This window comes from Oryx dammah, unplaced genomic scaffold (genome assembly GCF_014754425.2).
Source record: "Oryx dammah isolate SB20612 unplaced genomic scaffold, SCBI_Odam_1.1 HiC_scaffold_24, whole genome shotgun sequence".
Lineage (NCBI taxonomy): Eukaryota > Metazoa > Chordata > Mammalia > Artiodactyla > Bovidae > Oryx > Oryx dammah.
In genome coordinates, this window is record NW_024070208.1 from 43,837,518 (window position 1) to 43,864,748 (window position 27,231).

Below are 27,231 nucleotides of genomic sequence, written 5' to 3' on the forward strand. Positions count from 1 at the left end.
TATTGCATAGAGAATCCTATGGACCAAGAAGTCTGGTGGCAAAGTCCATGGGTTGGCAAAGAGTCAGACACAACTGAAGCAACTTAGTGAATGTGTGCACAAACATGCACACACTCCTTGTATGTTACTTTTTGCTTTTCCTTTGTTGCTTTTAATATTTTTTCTTTGAGTTTAATGTTTGTACTATTATTAATATGTGTTTTGGTGTTGCTCTTCTAGGGCTTATTCTGTATGGTCTCTGCTTTCTGACTTGGCTAGTTATTTTATTTCTTCTCCCCATGTTATGGAAGTTTTTGACTATGATCTTTTCAAATTTTCTTAGACCCTTTCTATTTCTCTTACTCTTCTGGGACCAGTATAATTTAAATGTTGATGCATTTAATATTGTACCAGAAGTCTTTGAGACTGTCCTCTATTCTTTACATCTTTCTTGTTTATTCTGCTCTTCAGCAATTATTTCCACCATCCTATCTCTTAGTTCACTTATCTGTTCATCTGCCTCAGTTATTCTGCAATTGATTTCTTCCTGAGTATTTTTAATTTCAGTTATTGTGTTGCTCATCTCTATTTGTTTATTCTTTAGTTCTTTTAGTATGTGGTAGAGGTGGTAGTCACTCAGTCACGTCCAACTCTTTGGTACCCCATGGACTGTAGCCCACAAGTCTCTGTCCTTGGGATTCTCCAGGCAAGAATACTGGAGTGGGTTGCCATTTCCTTCTCCATAGGATCTAACCAACCCAGGGATCAAACCTATGTTTCTTGTGTCTCCTGCATTGCAGGAAGATTGCTTACCCTCTGAGCCATGAGAGAAGCCATGTGGCACTAGTGGTAAAGAACTTGCTGGCCAATGCACAGACATAATGAGATGCAGGTTAAATCCCTGGGTCTGGAAGATCCCCTGGAGGAGGACATAGTAATCCACTTCAGTATTCTTGCCTCGAGAATCCTATGGACAGAGGAGCCTCAGGTCCACGAGGTTGCAAAAAGGCAGACATGACTGGAGCAACTTAATTCTTCCAGGTGTTCATTAAATGTTTCTTGCATTTTTTTTTTCCATTTTATCTCTGCTATTCAGGATCATCTTTACTATCTTTACTATAAATTATTTTCCAACTAAGTTACCTATTTCTTATTCATTGTTTTGGTTTTGCAGGTTTTACCTTGCTCCTCTATCTGTTACATTTTTTTTTTTTTCTCGTCTCATTTATTTCTTTTTTGTTTGGGTAGGTGGAATGGTGTTCTTGTATTACAGGTTTTTTGGCCTGAGGTTTCCAGCACTGGTGTTTGAATGTAGTTGGTTAGAGCTGTCTCAGTGTTGAGATGTGGATCTCTGGGAGACCTCACTCCAATTAATATTCCCTGGGATCTGAGGTTAGTCCAGTGTTTCAAACGAAGTGCCCCCACCACAGGAGCTCAGCCCAGTCCCTGGCCATTGAACTGAGATCCCACATGCCACACAGCATGACACAAAGAAAAACAGAGAACGAGAGAAAAAGAGAACAATAACAAAGAATAAAAAATAAAATAAATCTGGAAACTAACAGGTGTATTAGAAAAATAAGAAGATATATGAAAAAAACATCAAAAGTAAAACAGAATCCCAATTAGCAAAGAACAAAAGTAAAGCAAAAACAAACAAACAAAAAACCCAAAAAACAAACCCCCTCCAAAATAATGTCAGGAGAAGTGTTGCCTGTGAGTAGCAGGGCTTAGGTGGGGGCGCAGTCTAGGCTCAAGATCCATGATGCCAGAAAAGTGTCTGGGCAAAGGTCGTTCTGTGTTTGCAGGGGCAAATCCGAGCCTCAGCCTGGCTCAGAGGGGCTCTGGAGTACCTCTGACTTTGGATGATGAGGAATCAAGCACAGGGTTCAGCTGAGGAAAGTCAGACGGCAAACCCAACACCCCAAAGCTTAAAGGTCTCTCCCAGTCCATTGGATTCCTCCTCTTCCCTGCTCCAATGGCACCAGGCTCCACACAGGCAAAGGGAGATCAGGGGGCATAGTTCCAGGCCTGGCACTCCAGCAGGCTCCCTTAGGCCAAGTGGGTAGAGGAAAGACCAGGGATGTTATTCCCAATCCTTCAAGCCTCAAGGGTCCCTCCTTCTCCACTGAGTCACCCTGAGGTAAATCTGCCACTCCAGGCATGTGAACACCCTCCTCTTCCCCAGCTGCCACTAGATGTGCCAGCCCAAACCCATCTCCATTTTTTCTCACTACTCTCTCCCTTGAAATCCTACTGGTCACTCGGTGATCCTCCCATCAGCCTTGCTGTTGCTGTCCCTTCACCATCATCTGGCAAATAGCCTAATTCTGGGGAGATGTGAACTCTGCATCTTCTCTTCTGCCATCTTGGCTCCCAACACAAACACTTTAATAGTGTCCCTCAGTTTAATACAAAAGATATTGATGCCGTGGGTTTTATTTTATTCATTATTTATATGAAAGTGAAAGTTGTGCAGTCATGTCCAACCCTGCAACCCCATGGACTATACAGTCCATGAAATTATCCAAGCCAGAATACTGGAGTGGATAGCCGTTCCCTTCTCCAGTGGATCTTCCCAACCCAGGGATCGAACTCAGGTCTTCCACATTGCAGACAGATTCCTTAGTAACTGAGACACCAGGAAAGCCCAAGAATACTGGAGTGGGTACCCTATCCCTTCTCCATTGTATCTTCCAGACTCAGGAATCAAACCAGAGTCTCTTGCACTGCAGGTGGATTCTTAATCAACTGAACTAATATACTAATTCTAAATATAATTTATTTTGAAAATACAAGTTTCTCAGTAGGCAAGGGAAGTGGTTTGCCTTTCTAAGTGTTGAAATGAAGACTGTAGGCATAAAAAAGTATTACTTGTGCTAAAGTCCATGATACCAAACATAGATTTAATACTTAACCTAATTGTCACTTTGACTTTCAGAAATGTAATTTTAATCAAGCAGTTCAGAATTTCCTGATCATCACCAATGAAGTAATCTCTCAGGTAAGAGTTTCATCATTCCCAAGGGAAATAAGAGGCAATCTGCCTAATAAAACCTATGATATTTCCTCCCCCTACCAAAGAGGGCATTTTGGCCTAAACATAATTATTTCCTTTCTTTTGCCAATAGCTCCCTTGCCTTACATCCTTCCTATAAAATGCTTCCATTTTGTATAACCCTCTGTGAGCTTTCCTCTAGTTCCTAAATGGGGTTCCACCCAGTTCACGAATCACTGAATGAAGTCAATTAGATCTTCAAAATTTATTTGCCTTACTTTTGTTTCTTAACACAAGCAAGCTGATAGTTAGTTCCCAAGCAAACCTGAACTTATCATCTTAGGAGAATGAAGGTGAATAAGAATCGTAAGCCAAATTTGGCTCCTTGAGACCAGGGATTACTTCTGTCCTATCCAGTCTCAGTAAGACTAAAACAGATTATAAAAGGTTATAAAAGACTAAACAAATTATAATGGACATAGAATGAACATACAATTTCTCTTGCATATATCTTCCTTTTCAAAAATTGTAAGGTTTTATAATTGGAATTCTCTGCTTATCATATACACATTTCACCTAGTTAACTTTTGCTGCTTGGGCTTGGAGGGAATCCAATGTATAGCACACTCCTCATCATTTAGTTTTTGAACCCAATGAAAAATTAGACAAAATGAAAGTAGATGAGAAAAAAAAATACTTTTATTCCTAATAAAGTTTATCCTGGAGTACATGGATCTCATATGAGAACTAGACAGGATTACTGACTCCTTAGTTGGTACCTTCATTGAGAAAACAGATGGAAATAGAGTTTACAGAGAAATAATGGCTGAAATTGGTGTTCAAGTTTAACAAGTCACATTAGTTTTTTTTTTTTTTTTTTTTTTAAAGCAACTGCTGGGTAAAGTCAGGATAAACTATATGACAAATGTTCAGTTCCTCTTACTTAAGAAGTAAATATTGTTTATTTTGAAAAAAAAAAGTGTCTAATGAGTTGTGTCTGCTTGGCTACAGAAAAGGATGAGCTTTCTATCTTTGCTGCCTCATAGCATGTTATGTGTGATATGTAATACATTTTGGTTTTATGCTTATTAAATAATAAAGTTTTTCTAGCATTTTTGTTGCAAGGTTTTCTGGATTAGAAAAGTTTTTTGTTTATTTAATTTATTTTCCCACCACTATCACCAATCTATTGCAATACTACTGGTTCACTATCATTTAGAGGAATAATGAACAGTGAAAAAGACCAAGAGTGTTAGAAAAAAAAAAATCATATAGCAGTGTAATAGGAAACAACTATTCTTTTACCATCAAAGTCTTAAGGATTTAGAGATATCACATTCATAAAATAAAGTGAGATGATCATCACCTGTGTGAATGAAAAATTGTCACTCAACATCTTCTTTGACAAGGATGAAGTCCCTTGCCACTGCAGTCACTGAACTTAAAAATCACCCTGAAATATATTTAGGGCAGAGAGCAGGAATGAGGCATTCTGTGCTTTGGGAAAACCTGACAAAACAGGTCTTTACATAGTTAGATATTTTCAGAAGATTTTCTGAGCCTTTTTTTTTAATCTTCTCATATCTAAAAAAAAAAAAAATCTTCTCATATCTAAAAGCAATAAAATCATTAACAAAGCTTATCATTTTAAGTTAAAGACAAAAGAAGATACTGGAGTTGGAGGAGCCACTAATGGGAGCAGTAAAATCACAATAAGTAGGGTAAGGTGGCTAATCAGATTTGCTTTTTCCATTGTTAAAGTCTCTAGATATTTAGCCATCATCCTCTTCCTGTACAGAGAGGGAGATGCCCTTACAAATGGAATTTCTCATGTAAATACAAATGCCTCTAACAGTATGTCTACCTAGTTTTCAGAGATTTTCCTGTGTCTGCTGTTTTTTAAAAAATAGCCAGTTCAAGATAATCCTTATGTCCAAATACCCCAAAAAAGGTATTTTGAGGATAGCGAATTGTTTCCCTTCTTGCCAAAAAGATGAAAATTGATTCTTATTTCTGTTATTGCTTCTACTGCTACTTTCACATCTTTTAAAATACTAAAACCACTATGCATAGTTTTTTAAAGTGACATGGATATGTAAAGAGTTCCCAAAAGCCTCAAAATCTTAAAAATTTTATAGTAATATTTCAATCTAGAAATATGACTAGATATTTCAACATTATGTTTTAGCCTCTATTTAAATGTTAATTTTTAAAGTTATTGTTTTATCATAGATTTTAGCAGAGTAGTTAAATATTTTATTTTCTAAATAGATTTTTTTTGTTTTCTTCAAGCAATACATAAAATAATTAATAATTTAACCTCCTTAGACATTCTCAGCTGATTTCACTAATGCTTCTAGTCTTATTTGGTCTTTGTTGCAGTATCTACCCAGGAGAAACTTACAAATATTATTTTTTATTATATTCAAACTGTAAATTTGTGTTATATTGGGTTTTAATGTGTCACATTAAAAATTCCAGTACTACCATGTATGGACACTTAGATGTGATTGCATATTTTATAAATAATTTTGAACTATAGTTAACCCTTGAACCAAATGGATTCTAACTGCATTGGTTAACTTATATATGGATATTTTTTTCAATAAATACAGTACTACACAGTCTGAAGTTGGTGGGACCTACAAATGCGAATCATGACTATGGGTCTTGAGCATCTACAAACTATGATACACAGGGCAGGTCCTTGGCCAATGCCCCATGGATATGGTGGGACAATTGTATATTATATATTCCTAGTATCATTAATAGTAATCATTAACATTGAAAATATTTGCAGATTACACAGAGACTTCCTGGTGGTCCAGTGGTTAAGACTCTGCACTTCCACTGCAGGGGTTGCAATTTTGATCCTTCAGCTGCAGAAATAAGATGCCACAAGATATGTGGTGGGACCAGGAAAATTAAAAAGAAAAGAAAACTACTATATTTGAAGATTAAATAGAGCTACTTATAGAAATAAGTTATGCTTCAGAGACATCAATGTTATAAAAAAACCTGAACAGTATATTAGAAAACTAGCAATGTTGATAGTATATTCTATTAATATGCTTCTTTTCTTCAGGTATACCTTATTAGTTAAACAGCCAAATAGTAAGTCCTGTCTTTAGCAGAAATTTCACCCCAAAGTGGGGTCCTAAACATAGCTGAATTACCAGTTGACAAAGTTAAGTTTCAAGAATCCTGGATTGGAATCATAGCAGGGTAGATGGTACATCCTGAAACTCATTTAGCATGTAACTTTGGTGGATTATATATTTTTTAGTAAATGACACAATAATATCCATTCTTCTTATCTCATATAAGCTTTGAGTTTATTCTCCAAACTGCTATTCAATGTCTTTGACTGGTAAAATGGGTGTGTACACTCATAGTATGAAATGCAAGCAGCAGCAAGCTAGTATGTTTCACATATTGAAAATATTTGGTTGGATACAGCAAATTTGTTTGGTGGAATATTTCTCTTAGGGAAAAAAATCATTTGTAAAAACATTGATAAATGTATCAACCAAGTTTTAAATATGACTGCCACAAACTTTTAATGGTTGAAAAATAGATATACACCATTTTACTTTCCCCTCTATTATTTAACATTTCAAGTATAAGCTGTCCACTCCAGTTAGCTGATATTATCCACATGTTCTACGTATTGAAGAGAAAGTGATAGTGAAGTCACTCAGTCGTGTCCAACTCTTTGTGACCCTGTGGACTGTAGCCCACCAGGCTTCTCCGTCCATGGGATTCTCCCGGCAAGAATACTGGAGTGGGTTGCCATTTCCTTCTCCAGGGGATCTTCCCAACCCAGGGATCGAACCTGGGTCTCCCGCATTGCAGGCAGACGCTTTAACCTCTGAACTACCAGGGAAACTGCACAATTTGAAATGGCTAAAATATGCATTTCATGCTATATATCTTTTAACTACAATTAAAAATCACTGATACTTCCTTAACATCTTGTATTTATAATTATGTTATTTTTTGAACTGTGACCGATAACATTTGATCACATATACATATTGGAAAACATTGGATTTCCTAATATTTCCTTTACACAAACTATCAGTATTTTCTTGGTTTCTAGGTTTCTGGTATTTTTCTACTACCCAACAATAAAACTCAATTACATGTTTTACACTGACTCAAAATGAGGGACTTTCTTTCTATTGATAGTTCTTGCACGATTATCAGCACTTTCATTATGGGATATGAATTTTCTAAGCATTATTGCTAAATGTCTCAAGTGAGTGATCACACATACACACACACAAAAAATCAATAAAGATTGCACTTTGTGTCAGCATAGTATTTAGGAAGAAATAAGCTTATTTTGATGAAAACATATACTCCTTGATTTATGAAATGTCAAGCAACAAAACTTGCCTATTTTTGCAGAATAACTTGTCAAGTTTTTACTCTGTTCTAAATTAAAATTTATTGAAGAAAGGTACACTGATAAAAGCAAATTTTCTATTATTTATTAATTATATTTAACATTTACTTGGATCTATTGAAGACATTGTATAACATTTCCACTATATGCTTTAAACAATTACAAACATTTGGCATAAAATAATGTGCTTATCAATGTAGCAAGTTTGAAAAGTAGGGAATGAGGGTCTGAAGTCTGCCCTCCTTCTGACAATGGCCATTAACACTGCAAATGAATGTATCATAGATTTCTCCCTCAAAATTCTAAGGTGTTTTATGAACAAAATTCTAAAGGACTTCAACATGCAATGGATACATATATATATGTATATATGTATATACATATATATATATAAAACATTCAGAATAACTGGTTTCCATGCTTACACTGAACTCATCATAAGGCAAAAGCCTTTAATTGTATTGATTCTCAGTGTGATCAAAAAGCAAAGCAATATGGGAAGCTTAATGAAAACAATCCTTTGTGTTTGCCAACTTCAAATTGCTAATTCAGTTGCAATAAAATTCAACCATCCTCCTGGATGATATATGCAGCTTTGATTTGTTTTCTGAGTGCAAGAAGCAAGCATGAATCTGTTTCTCTAATTGTCTTCATAGTTTAGGAAAATTAGGAAAAAGCATGTTTGTTTAATAAAGCATCATTCCACCTTCTGGTATGACCACATCTGATTAAAAATTAGGGCAGAATCAATCAGATTCTGTCAGATGAAATATGTCTTCTACTCTTGGCAACCTCTGGAATATCATCACAGATTATAAAACATTGAATGAGCTTTAGTCATGAAATTATCCATGTCACAAATCTTTATCTCTCCTTTTAACTGACCAAGAAAAACGAGCCTTTGGTAACTCTAGTTATTGTATGCTACAATACAAAACAAATTACCAATAACCATTCCTGAACTAACATACGACCAGATAGTGTTACCACAGCAGTTTGATGTTCTCTTGTTTCCCATAATTCTGTTTCATCTTCTACCTTTTTTGATCTCAGTAGGTAAATCTACCAAAATCTTTTTTCTTGAAGAATTTTCATCTCCAGAAGTTTTCATTCCTGCCCTCTGATATAAAAATAACCACTCCAGCAAATAAAATCTCTCCAAAAATATAAGTCAAGGTTGCTTGATGACTACTACACAGGCACCGGCTCTCCCAATATTCAAGGAAGCCATCTGTTGAAAAAAATGAAATATGATTAGGACATATTTTATTGTTATGGAAAAATATACAGATTATAATGTACTTAAATAATTCATTCATATCCATGAAAATCATTAATAAATATGATTATCATTTCCCAAATATATCTGCAAGTAATACAATAAACATGGAAACAATGAAAATGGCATGTATATAAAATAATATGAATATTGAAGTATTTAAACTCTACACTTATTTGTGGAATTTTTGGTAAAAGTAATAAATTGAAAAGTAATCAATAAATTGAAATTTAATGATATTTAGTGAAGTGAATCTTCTATAGGAAAGTTTTCAGCAAAAATTTTTTCTGGAGCTTGCCTGGACACATTTTTGATGAAATTTCAAATTGATAGCTTGGAGTAGGTTTTAGATGAAATAGCTGCTTCGCTATTGAAGTCACTGGAAAGCCATTTCCAAAGTTATTATACTGAATAAAATGTGCTATTAATTCATTCTAAACAGAGACATTTAATGATGTGATTTCAATATGCTGTCATCGTTAGAACATAATTACAATTGCTACAGGGCCTATTTTAAAATCCATATTATGAGTGTTATTGATGAGACTAAGATTTTTAAAAAATAATCCTGAATATGAAATTGGCTAGAAATATATTGAAAACAATGATTTTAAAGAATATGTAATGAAAATTTATTTCATGGAGGTAAGCTAAGAATTTAATACTTTGAACTTTTTAGATCAATGATTTTTAGATACAGTTTTCTAAGAATTCATTTACATAAAAATATCAGGTAGACTAGAAATTACAGGATATTATTTCAAACTGAAGATAAAATGAATCAAGTGAAGCAAATGAAGTAGCTGAGAGCAAAATAACTTCAGATCACACACACTATCTTATTGATTGAGAAAGGACACTATCTCACCCTCTACATATGAAAATTACCACTAGTATCTAATTATACATTATTTCTTTTAATTGTGCTTATTGACACCTACTATCTTTCTATAGGTTAAAACAAATAGAAAATTTTCTCATATCATTTTTATACTTTTCATTTAATACAATATCTTCTTTTCAAAGGTTAATGTTATGTCTCTTGTCTTTTTCACATATATTTGCTCAAAGTGAAAGGCAAAAAGGAGCATGTGATATATTGATAGCATATTGTGTATTAAGAATAATTTTTGTTGATCACCACAGTCACTTTTATAATCCCATCATATGTTGTCATCCCTATATTACAGTGAATGGAGTATGAAGAGATATAAATCTGGTAACGTTTAGGTCTACAATTTGCAATATTTCTGACTCCAAATTGCACACAGTTTCCATTGTCTCTCTTTTAGTTTCCAAACATTTTCAAGTGTTGTTTCATGTCAGAGCCATCTAAAGAGCTTTTACAAAATATAAGTACTCAAGGCCTACCATTCAATAGGAATGACATGAGTTCTGAGTAGTATTTTTGAAGAGTTCCTCAGATGCTCTTTATGTTCATCCAGCACTGAAAAGTACTATGCCTAGTTCCAGATGAAGTATACCTCTATCTACATTTGCATCTATGTCTCTATACATGCTTATATTTGCATGTAAAAATGAACCGCTGCTTCCTCCATCCTCCCCTCCACTGCCCCAAGTTTACTCTTTCTGTTATTTATATTTGCATGTAAAAATGAACCGCTGCTTCCTCCATCCTCCCCTCCACTGCCCCAAGTTTACTCTTTCTGTTATTTCTTTTATCCTTCTGCTCAGTTGCTCAAGACAGGAACCTAGAGCATATCTACAGCCCTTAGTTTCATTTCCCTCAACCTGACAGCTGAATAACATCGTCTTAAAATTATCTCTCCTACCAACTGAATTATACCATTCCTATTATCTTCAACTAGTCAGATTACAATTTCACCTTGAGTGTGAAAGGGGAGTACAATAACCCACTCCAGGATATGCCACTTTGACACGCTGATTATTTCTAATTAAAGATATTTGAGTGATACTTCATGCAGAAGGGGCACTGTGACCTTCCTTTAACCCCTTAAAGCAGGAGATAAATGTTTCATGTGAAATGGTACTCTCTCTCTACTAGGAGAACCCACTTTTTTGAGTCCATATGGGGTTTCTATATGCACAAAATTAAATTTTATTTTCCGTTAATTTGTCTTATGTCAATTTAATTGTTAGATTAGCAAAAAAAAAAAAAAAAAACTAGAAGTAAAGAAGGAAAAAACTCCCACCCATGCAGTGAATTAGTGAAGTATATCCTAATAAATTTCTGATCTTGCTTTCCCCTAATCATATTTCCCATCCTATCAAGTGCAGTCATTTTAAAACTCAATTCTGATTATTTACTTTCCCTGCCTAAAGTCCTTCATTAACTATCCTTTTGGTTCATGGTAAAGTCAAGATTCTATAACATGGTTTCTTGCCTTATATCATAAAGACCCATTTTATCTCTCCAAACTTATTCCTCATCACTTTATTTCTTGCTCAATGAAACATGCCATGTGTTCTCTTTCCCATGACTCTTTAAAAATTCTGTTTCTTAAACCAAACCACTCCCCATATTTTTATCTGTTTATTTATTTGCCATGCCACAGTCTATTTATATAATTTCCTGAAAGAAGATTTCTCTACCTAACACACTTAAGTTCTAGCATAGTGTTATTTGATATATTGTACATAAGTACATTTTAAATATTTGAGAGTTTTCCCTCTCTTCCCCTTGGTTCAGTTTTATCTTATTTAACACATATTTTGACAATCTGCCCTTTTCTCTCTCCAGCATTATACCTTTCAGTAAACTATGATAATCTAAAAAGGTTGGCATAGTATCAGTTATTAAACAGCAATCCAAGATGCAAATATCTTATCAGACTTCCCTGAAACTCATTCTAAATATCTTATAGATTGATTGTATGCAAATAAACTAAACCCATGTACAATAGAGTAAAACTGAGCTGCAAAAATAATTCACAATTTATTCACTTAAGAAAGTTTTACATATCTCTTACCCATGCTAGCAACTATGCCAGTCTTTGGATATATGACTGTAAATGACATATTGTATTTGGTTTTTATAGCTGCAAGTAGATGCAGCATGACAGCACTATGACCATGTACCAAAGAAACACATGAAAGGATGATTTTACTCAGGCTAGAGGAAACAAAGTTAAAATTTTCTTTCTATGCTTTAAAGCACACATATTTTATTCCAAATCACATGCAGAAAAAATTAAGTGGCAAAATCAAGTTTATTTAAAACACAAATACACACAGTCATGCTAGCATGTATGTGTGTCTTCTGTATGTAACAATGTAAGACATGTATCTGGCAAATGTTCCCTCATCTGATTTCATTATTTCCAATTATAGCTAGCTTGGGAAGTTTTTCAAATATACATTTTTATATATTTCAATATAATTTGCTTATTTATTCTAATGCTTGGCCAGTTGATGGTGTCAATAACAAATGAAACAACCAATTGATTTTGTCCATCTGTGGAGTAAGTGAAGGGAAAGTGACAGGCAATACACAGCAAATATGAGAACTGTCTCTAGTAGCCTGGAATCCTGAAAATTTTCCAAACTGATTTTGTGTGGGCTTCCTGATGGCCCCTTGAAAGTCTTAAAAATACAAAGAATGAAAAGATATGGTTGTAAAATCTTAATTTAGAAATTTTAAAATTAATGTCTATTATATTAAAATAAATTTGTTCTAAAACATTTTAAATACCACCTTGCTATTTGTAAAATAGTAAATGATCCAAAAGAGTATAATAAAGCATAGATGAGGGAGAATGGCTGTTGGAAGTTTCTACCCATTAGTACTACATGCATTATTCTGACTTCAATTTTAGAGGAATGATAAGCATAATGGCTCATTACTATAAATCTGTAATGAAAATATTATATCATTTATATGCTCATAAGCCTCCTTTATTTAATATTCATTTGTAAAAGTAGTTCATTTAAGATATGTAACATTGAATTTGTACTTCCTTAGCAAATCAAAAATAATTCATGCATCGCTCCCTTTATAAAACTAGGAACTTGGGAACATAAGGAGTTAAAATATATCTTCTAAACTCTCAGTGCAATAATTATAGCTTATTATATGTTTTCTTCTTCCTGGATAAGGAACACTACTTTTTCAGAATTAAAGTTAAACACAGAAAATCACAGAATGTAGTTCTCCAAATTTACACTGGTCTTTCCTCCATTCTACCTGTTTTCTTCCTCCTTTGTCAAATGCATCTATCTTCACTTAAATCAAAGAATTTCCCCTTAGGGAAGAGTAAGAGTCATAAGGCAGATACTTTAGCCTGATCATGATGCGTTTGATTTTCTACTTCTAACTCAGTCTATTTAACATTGTAGTTGAACACATATCAAGAAAGAAATTATATATCTTTAAAAGTAAGAATTTCTTTTAAAGATTTACTTCAATCAATGTTCAAGTTCTTCATATAAATTTTAGTCAATCTCTTGTGATAAAAAATAAAGCCCTCTATACATTAAGAAATACGAAGAGACAAGGTTATTATTCTTCTTCAACTAAATGAGACATTGGAATTTAAATGTACCCATTGGTGGAAAAACAGTTTGTTTGTTTGAACTGTTTCTTGATTTTAAGTTTTGATAAAGCAGAGAGATAAGAATTATTGAGAGATTTGGAAAGAAAAAAAAAGTTGAGAGAAACTGAGTATTAAAGCAAAAGTCTGAAAACATACCCATTCCCTTCATTACAAGCAAGTCTATAGTATCTGTAAGCATAGGTATTTTCCACCTTAATTAAGATGTCCTACCCTTATATTTCCCCAACCCAACACACATTCTCCAGATATTTGACTAGTTTGGAAGCTTCTCTGAACATGATCTTGAATCTCTAATTGCTTAACTGAAGGTTAACCTAGTTCAGTTCAGTTCAGTCGTTCAGTCGTGTCTGACTGTTTTTGACCCCATGAATCGTAGCACGCCAGGCCTTCCTGTTCATCACCAATTCCTGGAGTTCACTCAGACTCAGGTCCATCAAGTCAGTGATGCCATCCATCCAACTCATTCTCTGTCGTCCCCTTCTCCTCCTGTCCCCAATCCCTCCCAGCATCAGTCTTTTCTAATGAGTCAACTCTTCGCATGAGGTGGCTAAAGTATTGGAGCTTCAGCTTTTAGCATCATTCCTTCCAAAGAAATCCCAAGGCTGATCTCCTTCAGAATGGACTGGTTGGATCTCCTTGCAGTCCAAGGGACTCTCAAGAGTCTTCTCCAACACCACAGTTCAAAAGCATCAATTCTTCGGTGCTCAGCCTTCTTCACAGTCCAACACTCACATTCATACATGACCACGGGAAAAAACAATAGCCTTGACTAGATGGACCTTTCTTGGCAAAGTAATGTCTCTGCTTTTGAATATGCTATCTAGGTTGGTCATAACTTTCTTTCCCAGGAGTAAACATCTTTTAATTCCATGGCTGCAGTCACCATCTGCAGTGATTTTGGAACCCCCCCAAAATAAATTCTGACACTGTTTTCCCATCTGTTTCCCATCAAATGATGGGACCATATGCCATGATCTTACTTTTCTGAATGTTGAGCTTTAAGCCAACTTTTTCACTCTTCTCTTTTACTTTCATCAAGAGGCTCATTTGTTCCTCTTCACTTTCTACCATAAGGGTGGAGTCATCTGCATATCTGAGGTTATTGATATTTCTTCCAGCAATCTTGATTCCAGCTTGTGCTTCTTCGAGCCCAGCGTTTCTCACAATGTATTCTGCATATAAGTTAAATAAGCAGGGTGACAATATACAGCTTTAACGAACTCCTTTTTCCTATTTGGAACCAGTCTGTTGTTCCATGTCCAGTTCTAAATGTTGTTTCCTGACCTGCATACAGATTTCTCAAGAGGTAGGTCAGGTGGTCTGGTCTTCCCATCTCTTTCAGAATTTTCCGTAGTTTCTTGTGTTCCACATAATCAAAGGCTTTGGCATAGTCAATAAAGCAGAAATAGATGTTTTTCTGGAACTCTCTTGCTTTTTTGATGATCCATCAGATGTTGGCAATTTGATCTCTGGTTCCTCTGCCTTTTCTAAAACCAGTTTGAACATCTGGAAGTCCATGGTTCATGTATTGCTGAAGCCTGTCTTGGAGAATTTTGAGCATTACTTTACTAGTGTGTGAGATGAGTGCAATTGTGCCATAGTTTGAACATTCTTTGGCAATGCCTTTCTTTGGGTTTGGAACGAAAACTGACCTTTTCTAGTCCTGTGGCCACTGCTGAGTTTTCCAAATTTGCTGGCATATTGAGTGCAGCCCTTTCACAGCATCATCTTCCAGGATTTGAAATAGCTCAACTAGAATTCCATCACCTCCACTAGTTTTGTTCATAGTGATGCTTTCTAAGGCCCACTTCACATTCCAGGATGTCTGGCTCTAGGTGAGTGATCATACCATCATGGTTATCTTGGTCGTGAAGATGGTTTTTGTACAGTTCTGTGTATGCTTGCCACCCCTTCTTAATATCTTCTGCTTCTGTTAGAGCCATACCATTTATGTCCTTTATCTAGCCCATCTTTGCATGAAATTTTCCCTTGATATCTCTAATTTTCTTGAAGAGATCTCTAGTCTTTCCCATTCTATTGTTTTCCTCTATTTCTTTGCATTGATTGCTGTGACTTTCTTATCTCTTCTTGCTATTCTTTGGAACTCTGCATTCAGATGCTTATATCTTTCCTTTTCTCCTTTGCTTTTCACTTCTTTTCACAGCTATTTGTAAGAGACACCCATTTTGTCTTTTTGCATTTTTTTTTTCCCATGGGGATGGTCTTGATCCCTGTCTCCTGTACAATGTCACGAACCTCCGTCCATAGTTCATCAGGCATTCTATCTATCAGATCTAGGCCCTTAAATCCATTTCTCACTTCCACTATATAATCATAAGGGATTTGATTTAGGTCATACTTGAATGGTCCAGTGGTTTCCCCTACTTTCTTCAATTTAAGTCTGAATTTGGCAATAAGGAGTTCATGATCTGAGCCACAGTCAGCTCCTGGTCTTGTTTTTGTTGACCGTATAGAGCTTCCCCGTCTTTGGCTACAAAGAATATAATTAATCTGATTTCGATGTTGACCATCTGGTGATGTCCATGTGTAGAGTCTTCTCTTGTGTTGTTGGAAGAGGGTGTTTGCTATGACCAGTGCATTTTCTTGGGAAAACTCTATTAGTCTTTGCCCTGCTTCATTCGGTATTCCAAGGCCAAATTTACCTGTTACTCCAGGTGTTTCTTGACTTCCTAATTTTGCATTCCAGTCCCCTATAAGGTTAACCTAAGATCAGCCAATTATTTTTCTCCATCTTCTTGAACAAAGTGTTCATCTAGGAATGAATGCATTATGCAACGGGCTATTCAGGCCTCTTTGCTATTCGTTCTGGGGGCCTTTTTGAACAAAGTTCTTTTGTTTAATGATTATGATTGTGAAGAGTTTCATTTGGAGTTTCCAGCAGCACCATCCCATGGAATATTCTTTCTGCCATAGGTAGCAAGGAACCTAACAGACAGTCAAACAAAAAATGGGAAGCAGAAAGCTAATTTCTACAAGCTTCTATCCACTTGATTTTGTTATCTCTAAAACCAAGTATAGTTAAATTTTTGTGAACAAATATATTTCACTTTTATTTTTTGTTTCAGTTGATTAAAATTCAGTCCCTGTCCCTTGGTATGACAAAATGGAAATCCCACTGACGCATAAATTTCACTTTCTAATATAAATTTTATTGAAGTTAGAATACACAATAGAATAGTACACAAATGTATATTATTTAATAAACTTTTTATAAAATGAACATGAAAATGAACAAAAATCAGTCACTTTGAGTTCAGAGTAATTCAACTAAATACACTGTCATACATACACGTCTCCTCCACAGGAAGTAAATGAAAAAAAAAATAATTCTTATATGTGAAGTAACTTATACTTGCAACATTTTTACCTGGGTCCATTCATTAGTTTGTGGATCATAGGATTCCATAGTGTTGAGGTACGTCTGGCCATCATAGCCACCAACAGCGTATAATCTGTCACCAAGGAGACAGACTCCAACAGCATCTCTGGGCATACTCAAAGGAGCCACCATAGTCCATGTGTCTGTTTTGGGATCGTACCTAAAATAAAAAGATAATAGGGTATAACATTCTAATCACATTCAACTTTACTATTGGGTATTAATGATGCACTTTCAAAACAAGCCATGGAAAAGAAAACTTAGTTTTTTCCCTAAAACTCAATTATTTGAACAGATGTGGCAGAGCCAATATCCACAAAGTTGGGCTTTCTATTGTTTAAGGTATTTTAAAAATATAGCTAGACTCTTAACTAGATGGATCCAGAGTCATTTCACAAAAATGAATATCATTATTTTTCCCAAGAAAGACAGATGAAAATAAATATTTTCTACAGTGGAATGAGGTTCTTTCAAGAGAGTACAAACAAAGTGCTATGATCATGAAACAGAAGTAATGGTTAAAAATCTGGGAGAATTATAAAATTATTCACTTTTGAAATCTTCTTTAAACAAGGTCTGAAAGTCTATCCTAAATTTGCTAGAAAAAAAGAAGATATTTGCACAAAAGATCACAAGTGCTTAAAAAAAAAAAAAAAAACATGGACAGCTTTGAGAAAACTAGGTGTGCAGTGTGTTTAGGATAAAAGGTATAAGAAGAAGCATTGTTTAAAAGATGATATTTGATCAGCTAATAGATTACTTGATTCCCAGAGTATGAAGGTATTTCATGTTTCTTCAATAGAAAAATAAGAAAACTTGAAACTTGAGGAAACACAACATGAATAGAACTATGTTTCAGTGACAGTTACTTGGCATTCACTTGAGGGGAGCAATTGGTAAATCAAAAGATTGAAGCAGAGGGTACAAGTTATTATTTTTAATTTTAAACAAATATTCAATTTTCATATAGTCTGATTCAGTTCAGTTCAGCCACTCAGTCATGTCCAACTCTTTGTGACCCCATGAATTGCAGCACGCCAGGCCTCCCTGTCCATCACCAACTCCAGGAGTTCACTCAGACTCATGTCCATCGAGTCGGTCATGCCATCCAGCCATCTCATCCTCAGTTGTCGCTTTTTCCTCCTGGTCCCGATCCCTCCCAGCATCAGTCTTTTCCAATGAGTCAACTCTTCGCATGAGGTGGTCAAAGTACTGGAGTTTCAACTTTAGCATCATTCCTTCCAATGAACCTCCAGGACTGATCTCCTTCAGAATGGACTGGTTGGATCTCCTTGCAGTCCAAGGGACTCTCAAGAGTCTCCTCCAACACCACAGTTCAAAAACATCAGTTCTTCGGTGCTCAGCTTTCTTCACAGTCCAACTCTCACATCCATACATGACTACTGGAAAAACCACAGCCTTGACTAGATGGACCTTTGTTGCCAAAGTAATGTCTCTGCTTTTGAATATGCTATCTAGGTTGATCATAACTTTCCTTCCAAGGAGTAAGTGTCTTTTAATTTCATGGCTGCAATCACCATCTGCAGTGATTTTGGAGCCCCCCAAAATAACATTTGACACTGTTTCCCCATGAAGTGATAGGACTAGATGCCATGATCTTCATTTTCTGAATGTGGAGGTTTAAGACAACTTTTTTACTCTCCTCTTTCACCTTCATCTAAAGGCTTTTTAGCTCCTCTTCACTTTCTGCCATAAGGGTGCTGTCATCTGCATATCTGAGGTTATTGATATTTCTCTCGGCAATCTTGCTTGCAGCTTGTGTTTCTTCCAGCCCAATGTTTCTCATGATATACTCTGCATATAAGTTAAATAAGCAGGGTGACAATATACAGCCTTGACGAACTCCTTTTCCTGTTTGGAACCAGTCTGTTGTTCCATGTCTAGTTCTAACTGTTGTTTCCTGACCTGCCTACAGATTTCTCAAGAAGCAGGTCAGGTGGTCTAGTATTCCCATCTCTTTCAGAATTTTCCCCAGTTTCTTGTGATCCACACAGTCAAAGGCTTTGGCATAGTCAATAAAGCAGAAATAGATGTTTTTCTGGAACTCTCTTGCTTTTTCTATTATCCAGCGGATGTTGGCAATTTGATCTCTGGTTCCTCTGCCTTTCGTAAATCCAGCTTGAACATCTGAAAGTTCGTGGTTCAGGTATTGCTGAAGCATGGCTTGGAGAATTTTGAGCATTACTTTACTAGCATGTGAGATGAGTGCAATTGTGCGGTAGTTTGAGCATTCTTTGGCATTGCCTTTCTTTGGGATGGTCTATTACCATACATTAAATACAAATATTTTATAGGTTGGGTGGTAAAACCACAAAGAATTCCTTGGTTAGTGTGCTTTGCTTCAGTTTAGAAGGAATGGTTAATCCACTTTTTTGCTTTTAACCTACTATTACAAGTTCATATACAAAAACATCTAGTAAGAACCTAGTAGAGTAAGTAAATATAAAAGAAGAATAGATGGAAGTTTTTTACTTTTTTTATTTTTATTTTTTACAAAGCTATAATATAAATACAAATATTTTCCTAGTTTGTTTTTCTACTCTAGTCTTATTTTGAAATTTTCAAACTACAGATCCCCAAAACAGACAAAAGAAATAAACTGGCAAAACAAACAAACAAACAAAAAACAAAAAAAACAAAACCTATAATTTATTGAAAATAAAGAAGTTTGTTACAAAAGAAATGACTGGGAAGACCCCAAGAATCTGGACTTTGTATTTCACAGAGAATATTTCACCCAGGACATTACATATATTTACACACTATGGTTGGAGAAATTGTGACAGCCAAGGTAATATATGTGAAATGAGAGATTGATTGAAAGCCTGCAAAACCAGAACCATGTTAAAGCATAGGCTGTTAAGCAAATAACAAAAGTAATCTTACATGTTATACTTAATAAATATAAAATGTCACAAATAGACACAGGCACACATAGACACAAACACAAATATGCAATCTATGCCAGCAAAATCTTTAAGATATTTACATTTCTACCATGAGCGTTTTGAAATATATAAACATAAAAGTGGAGGAAAGAAAGGAGAAATACCAAGAGGAATCAAATTGGACAATACACAAAGTAAAACATTTTACAGATAACTTGACAATTTTTCAAGAAAAAAAAAGTAATAAAATGAATAACTAGAAAGAAGTAGCTGTTATAAATTAAATGTGGTTTTAAAATATAAAGAAATAAACTGATTGAAACTTACTTGGATTCCAATTTACAGAACAACTATGAAAAGATGCTTAAGACATTTTGGAAATTTTAATTCTGGGTATCAGTTTTTAATAAGATATTATTTAAATTTTTATTAATTGCAATTAAGCTGAAAAAGTAAAGTTGTGATCATATTTCATTGTTTCCGGGATGAATTCAGAAATGTTTTGAGCTAAAATGACATGTTTAAGAAGTACTTTAAAATACTTCAGGAAAAAATACTGTAAATGTGAAAGGATGAAGCAAAAATGGCAAATCAGTGATGGTGGATGAACCTGGATAAAGAAACGAGTGAATTTTTATCTTATTTATTTTTTTGCCAGGAAGTTTTTGTAGTGAAGATAACCTTAAAAGGAAGTATAATACATCTTAATTTTAGTGAGATGTGAACATCTTTTATTCTTTCTCCAAGAGAAGCCAGTCTGCCTTTTGCCACAATTGCTTCACTTAAATAGTTCTCTCTGAAGTCCTATTTCAGTCCCCATATTCAGCTCTATAGGATTTTTTTTTTCAACTACTATGTACACAACAGACTTTGTTGATCACTTTGCAGAAAGGGAGAAAAACTGAGACAAAATCTAACACTAATTGCACTAAAGAATAATAAATGCATTTCTGAAGGCTTCTGAAATTTTAAGTAAAGCTCAAATAATGAAGACATTCTCATATACTAATACCACAGGAAAATTAAGAAAACACAAGTATATCTTACAGGGCTTCCCTTGTGGCTCAGCTGGTAAAAAATTTACCTGCAATGAGGGAGACTGGATTCAATCCCTGTGTTGGGAAAATTCATGGATTTGGATGAGAAGGGAAAGGTTACCAACTCCAATGTTCTGGCCTAGAGAATTCCATGGCCTATACAGAGGGCTCAGATAAACCTTGTGTGCACCAGGACCCAGAGACCCCACAGAGACTGAGACAGAACTGTGTTTGATTGTCTCCTGCAGAGGTACGGGTCAGCAGTGGCCTGCTGCAGGGGTAGGGGCTCTGGGTGCAGTAGACCTGGATATGGCATAAGCCCTTATGGAGGAGGTCGCCATTAACCCCACCATAGAGCCATCAGAATTTACACAAGACTGGGGAAACAGACTCTTGGAGGGCACACACAAAACCTTAAGTGCACCAGGACCCAGAAAGGACCCCACAAGAGACTGACCCAGACATGCCCCTGAGTGTCCAGGAGTCTACAGTGGAGGCATGGGTCAGAGGTGTCCTGCTGCAAGGTTGGGGGCACTGAGTGCAGCAGTGCATGCATGGGACTTTTTGAAGGAGGTCACCATTATCTTCATTACCTCCACCATAGTTTGGCCTGAGGTCAAATAAGAGGGAGGAAACACAGCACAGCCCATCAACAGAAAATTGGATAAAAGACTTACTGAGCATGTCCCTGACCATGCTCAAGACCCAGTTTCCCTCTCAGTCAGTCTCTCCTTTCAGAAAGCTTCCATTGCCTCTTATCCTTCTCCATCAGAGAGCAGAGAGAATGAAAACCACAGTCCCAGGATACTAACCAATGTGATCACATGGGTCATGGCCTTATTTAGCTCAATGAAGCTGTGAGCAAAGCCATATAGGGCCACACAGGGCTGATGGGTCATGGTGGAGAGTTCTGACAGGACTTAGTCGACTGGAGAAGGGAATGGCAAACCACTTCAGTATTCTTGCCATGAGAACTCCATGAATGGTATGAAGAGGCAAAAAGATAGGACACTGAAAGATGAATTCCCTATGTCAGTAGGTGCCCAGTATGCTACTGGAGATCAGTGGAGAAATGACTCCAGAAAGAATGGACAGACAGAGCCAAGGCAGAGACAACACCCAGTTGTGGATGTGCCTGGTGATGGAAGTAAAATCCAATGCTATAAAGAACAATATTGCATAGGAACCTTGAATGTTAGGTCCATGAATCAAGGCAAATTGGAAGCGGTCAAATAAGAGATAGGAAGAGTGAACATACACATTTTAGGGATCAGTGAACTAAAATGGCGGAGAATGGATGAATTTAACTCAGATTACCATTAAATCTACTACTCCGGACAAGAATCCCCTAGAAGAAATGAGTAGCCCTCATAGTCAACAAAAGAGCCTGAAATACAGTACTTGGATGCAATCTCAAAAGCAAAAGATTGATCTCGATTTGTTTCCAAGGCAAACTATTCAATATCACAGTAATCCAAGTCTTTGCCTGAACAGTACTGCTGAGGAAGCTGAAGTTGAATGGTTCTATGAAGACCTACAAGACCTTCTAGAATTAACATAGAAAAAAGATGTCCTTTTCATTGTAGGGGGCTGGAATGCAAAAGTGGGAAGTCAAGAAATACCTGGAGTAACAGGCAAATTTGGACTTGGAATATAGAAATGAAGCAGGACAAAAGCTAACAGATTTTTTTCAAGAAAACACACTGGTCATTGCAAACACCCTTTTCCATCAACACGAGAAAACTCTACACGTGGACATCACCAGATGGTCAATATCGAAGTCAGATTGATTATATTCTTTGCATCCAAAGATGGAGAAGCTCTATAGAGCCAGCAAAAGCAAGACCAGGAGCTGACTGTGGCTCAGACCATGAATTTCTTATTGCCAAATTCAAATTTAAATTGAAGAAAATAGGGAAAACCACTAGACCATTCAGGTATGACCTAAATCAAAACCCTTATGATTATAGAGTGGAATGACAAATCCTAAAAGGTGATGCTGTGAAAGTGTTGCACTCAAATGCCAGCAAATTTGGAAAACTCAGCAGTGGCCACAGGACTGGAAAAGGTCAGTTTTCATTTCAATCCCAAAGAAAGGCAATGCCAAAGAATGCTCAAACTGCCACACAATTACACTCATCTCACCCGCTAGCAAAGTAATGCTTAAAATTCTCCAAGCCAGGCTTCAGTAGTATGTGAACTGTGAACTTCTGAATGTTCAAGCTGGTTTTAGAAAAGGCAGAGGAACCAGAGACCAAATTGCCAACATCCATTGGATCATCAAAAAAGTGAGAGAGGTCCAGAGAAACATCTACTTCTGCTTTATTGACTGTACAAAAGCCTTTGACTGGGTGGATCACGACAAACTGTAGAAAATTCTTCATGAGATGGGAATATCAGACCACCTGACCTGCCTCCTGAGAAATCTGAATGCAGATTAAGAAGCAACAATTAGAACTGGACATGGAACCGCAGAATGGTTCCAAATCGGGAAAGGAGTACAGCAAGGCTGTATATTGTCACCATGTTTAGTTAACTTATATGCAGATTACATCATGAGAAATGCTGGGCTGCATGAAACACAAGGTGGAATCAAGTTTGCCAGGAGAAATATCAATAACCTCAGATATGCAGATGACACCACACTTATTGCAGAAAACAAAGGAGACCTAATGAGCTTGTTGAGGAAAGTTAAAGAGGAGAGTGGAAAATTTGGCTTAAAACTCAACATTCAGAAAACTAAGATCATGGAATCTGGCCCCATCACTTCATGGTAAATAGATGGGAAAACAATGGAAACAGTGACAGACGTTATTTTTTGGAAATCAAAAATCACTGCAGATAGTGACTGCAGCCATGAAATTAAAGGACATTTGCTCCTGGGAAGAAAAGTTATGACCAACCTAGATAGCATTTAATCAGCAGAAACATTAGTTTGCCAACAAAGGTCTATGTAGTCAAAGATATTGTTTTTCTAGTAGTCATGGATGGCTGTGAGAGTTGGACTATAAAGAAAGCTGAATGCTAAAGAATTGATGCTTTTGAACTGTGGTGTTGGAGAAGACTCTTGAGAGTCCCTTGGACTGCATGGATATCCAATCAGTCCATCCTAAAGGAAATCATTCCTGAATATACACTGGAAAGCCTGATGTTGAAGCTGAAACTGTAATACTTTGGTCACCTGTTGTAAAGAACTGACTCATTTGAAAAGATCCTGATGCTGGGAAAGATTGAAGGTGGGAGGAGAAGGGGATGACAGAGGATGAGGTGGTTTGATGGCATCACTCATCAATGGACATGAGTTTGAATACGCCCCAGAAGTTGGTGATGGACAGGGAGGCCTGGCATGCTGCGGTCCATGGGGTTGCAAGGAGTCAGACATGACTGAGTGACTGAACTGAACTGAACTCAAGTGAACTTAATTGAGTACATCTTATATTTAGGTAAAATTTAGAAATAATGTCCTATGCTTAGAAACAGACATCATTCTTATTTTACAAAATTTCTAAAGAAAATTTTAAATATTTAGTGTATTCTCCTGGAAGATCCAGATCTTTGAATTAGGTATATCTGTTTTCATGGATTGGTAAGTGTTTAATAGAAATCTTTTCAGTTGCATCAGGCAATTGTGATGGTATTTAAACATACAGAGCTGGAAAATCAAACCAAATCAAGACAAAAAATGTGTCTTAACCCTGCTCCCTCTGACATACTTTTTCTTTCCAATAGATATTTTTGAAGTAATCACACAAATTTAAAATTAGTCAATAATGTTTATGATTGTTTTCACATTAATGAATCAAAATTGATTTTTCTGTTTATAGAAGTCCATGTATCCACCTCTCAGCCTGGTGATACGCATAATTGTTACCCTTCAAAAAACAAACAAACAAATAAACAAACAAAAAACACAGCTTTTGTTAGCTTAGGAGAAGACCACAGATGTATAAGCACTTTCTGACTATTATGAACAGTGAACTCTATCAGTTCATGTTTTTGACAAAATTTTCTTCTAAGCATATATATATATATATTTTTGCCTCAGGTTGCCTGTTTATAGAAAAGAAAAGAAAAAGCATGCAGGGGAACTGTCTTTATGTGTTTAGCTGTCTACCTTTCCTACATCTCATCTTGGCCTTCGTGGTCAGAATGTGAGCTTTGTATCAGGGACTCTGTTAAAGTTTATAGACCACAGGCAAGAGATTCATCAGTATATAGTGGCTAAAATTGTCTGTAAAATAAAAACTTGCTGAAGGCACATGACAACCACAGAACAAAGATGTCTATTCCTTATTTCAACATTTTTTTGCTTCAGTTCAGTTCAGTTCAGTCGCTCAGTCGTGTCCGACTCTTTGCGACCCCATGAATCGCAGCATGCCAGGCCTCCCTGTCCATCACCAACTCCCAGAGTTCACTCAGATTCACGTCCATCGAGTCAGTGATGCCATCCAGCCATCTCATCCTCTGTCGTCCCCTTCTCCTCCTGCCCCCAGTCCCTCCCAGCATCAGAGTCTTTTCAAATGAGTCAACTCTTCACATGAGGTGGCCAAAGTACTGGAGTTTCAGCTTTAGCATCATTCCTTCCAAAGAAATCCCAGGGCTGATCTCCTTCAGAATGGATTGGTTGGATCTCCTTGCAGTCCAAGGGACTCTAAAAAAAAAAACATTTTTTTTTAAGTTAATTTCAACTTTTCAATGAAGGTGTAAGAAAAAATCTATTTTGATTTAGGTCATCTTCTCAAACAGAAAAGAATCTGCCTGCAGTGCAGGAGAGCTAGGTTTGATCTGTGGGTAAGGAAGATCCCCTCTAAAAGGGACTGGCTACCCATTCCAGTATTCTTGCTTGGAGATTTCCATGGACAGAGGAGCCTGCAGAGCTATAGTCTATAGGGTTGCAAAGAGTCAGACACGACCAAGTGACTAACATTTTAACTTTCACTTTCATATTCCACTACATCTACTCTTCAAGGTTGTTGTGATTCAGTCACTCAGTCCTGTCTGACTATTTGCCACCCCATGGACAGTGGCATGGCAGGCTTCCTTGTCCTTTACTATCTCCTGGAATTTGCTCAAACTCACATCTAATGAGTCGATGATACCATCCAAACATCTCATCTTCTGCTGCCCAGTTCACCTTCTGCCCTCAATCTTTCTCAGCATCAGGGTCTTTTTCAGTGAGTCAGCTCTTCGTATCAGGTAGCCAAAGTATTGGAGCTTCAGCTTCAGCATCAGTCCTTCCAGTGAGTATTCATGGTTGATTTCCTTAAGATTGACTGATTTGATCTCCTTGCTGTCCAAGAGGTTCTCAAGAGAGCACCAGTTTGAAAACATCAATTCTTCTGTGCTCAACCTCCTTTTTTTTTAAAAAAATTAACTTATTTATTTAATTGGAGGCTAATTACTTTAAAATATTGTAGTGGTTTTTTGCCATACATTGACATGAGTCAGCCATGGGTGTACATGTGTTACTCATCCTGAACCCCCATCCCACCTCCCATCCCACCCCTCAGGGTCATCTCAATGCACCAGCCCTGAGCACACTGTCTCATACATCGAACCTGGATTGGTGATCTATTTCACATAAGATAATATACATGTTTCAATGCTATTCTCTCAAATTATCCCACCCTCGCCTTCTCCCACAGAGTCCAAAAGTCTTTTCTTTACATCTGTGTCTCTTTTGCTGTCTCACATATAAGGCTATCATTACCATCTTTCTAAATTGCATATATATGCGTTAATATACTGTATTAGTGCTTTTCTTTCTGACTTTACTCTGTATAATATACTCCAGTTTCATCCACCTCATTAGAACTGATTCAAATGCATTCTTTTTAATAGCTGAGTAATATCTCATTGTGTATATGTACCACAGCTTTCTATACATTCGTCTGCCGATGGACATCTAGGTTGTTTCCCTGTCCTGCCTATTGTAAGCAGTGCTGCGATGAACATTGGGGTACACATGTCTCTTTTAATTCTGGTTTCCTCAGTGTCTATGGCCAGCAGTGGGATTTCTGGGTCGTATGGCAGTTCTATGTACAGTTTTTTAAGGAATCTCCACACTGTTCCCCATAGTGGCTGTACTAGTTTGCATTCCCACCAACAGTGTAAGAGGGTTCCCTTGTGCTCAGCCTTCTTTGTGGCCACCTGATGCAAAAAACTGACTCATTTGAAAAGATCCTGATGCTGGGAAAGATTGAAGGTGGGAGGAGAAGGGGATAACAGAGGATGAGGTGGTTGGATGGCATCACTCATCAATGGACATGAGTTTAAATAAGCTCCAGTAGTTGATTATGGACAGGGAGGCCTGGCGTGCTGCAGTCCATGGGGTCGCAGAGTTGGACATGACTGAGAGATTGAACTAAACTGAACTGACACGTCTGGAAGTTTTTGACTCCCATACTGTTGAAATTTTGCTTGAAGGATTTTGAGCATTACCTGAGAGCATGTGAAATCAATGCAATTGTGCAGTAGTTTCAGCACTGTTTGACATTGCCCTTCTTTAGGATTGGAATGAAACCTGATCTTTTGCAATCCTGTGGCCCCTGCCAAGTTTTCCAAATTTGTTGGCATAGTGAGTGAAGCACTTTCACAGCATCATCTTTTATTTTGAAATTGCTCAACTTTAATTCTATCACCTACACTAGTTTTGTTTGTAGTAATGCTTCGTAAGGCCCACT

The 27,231-nt window shown here is 36.5% G+C and overlaps 1 protein-coding gene across 2 annotated transcripts in view; it reads right to left on the reverse strand.

Moving 5' to 3' along the window:
• Positions 1–7,458: 7,458 nt before the first annotated feature.
• The window catches only part of KLHL1 (kelch like family member 1), a 500,583-nt gene continuing 480,810 nt past the window's right edge, over positions 7,459–27,231 (reverse strand). For both annotated transcript variants that reach the window (XM_040266859.1, XM_040266858.1), the window contains 2 exons: positions 16,591–16,762; positions 7,459–8,619 (listed from right to left, as the gene is read on the reverse strand). In XM_040266859.1, the coding sequence (XP_040122793.1) occupies positions 8,560–8,619; positions 16,591–16,762 (232 nt within the window). In that variant the 3' untranslated portion in view covers positions 7,459–8,559. The remainder of the gene's footprint in view (positions 8,620–16,590; positions 16,763–27,231) is intronic.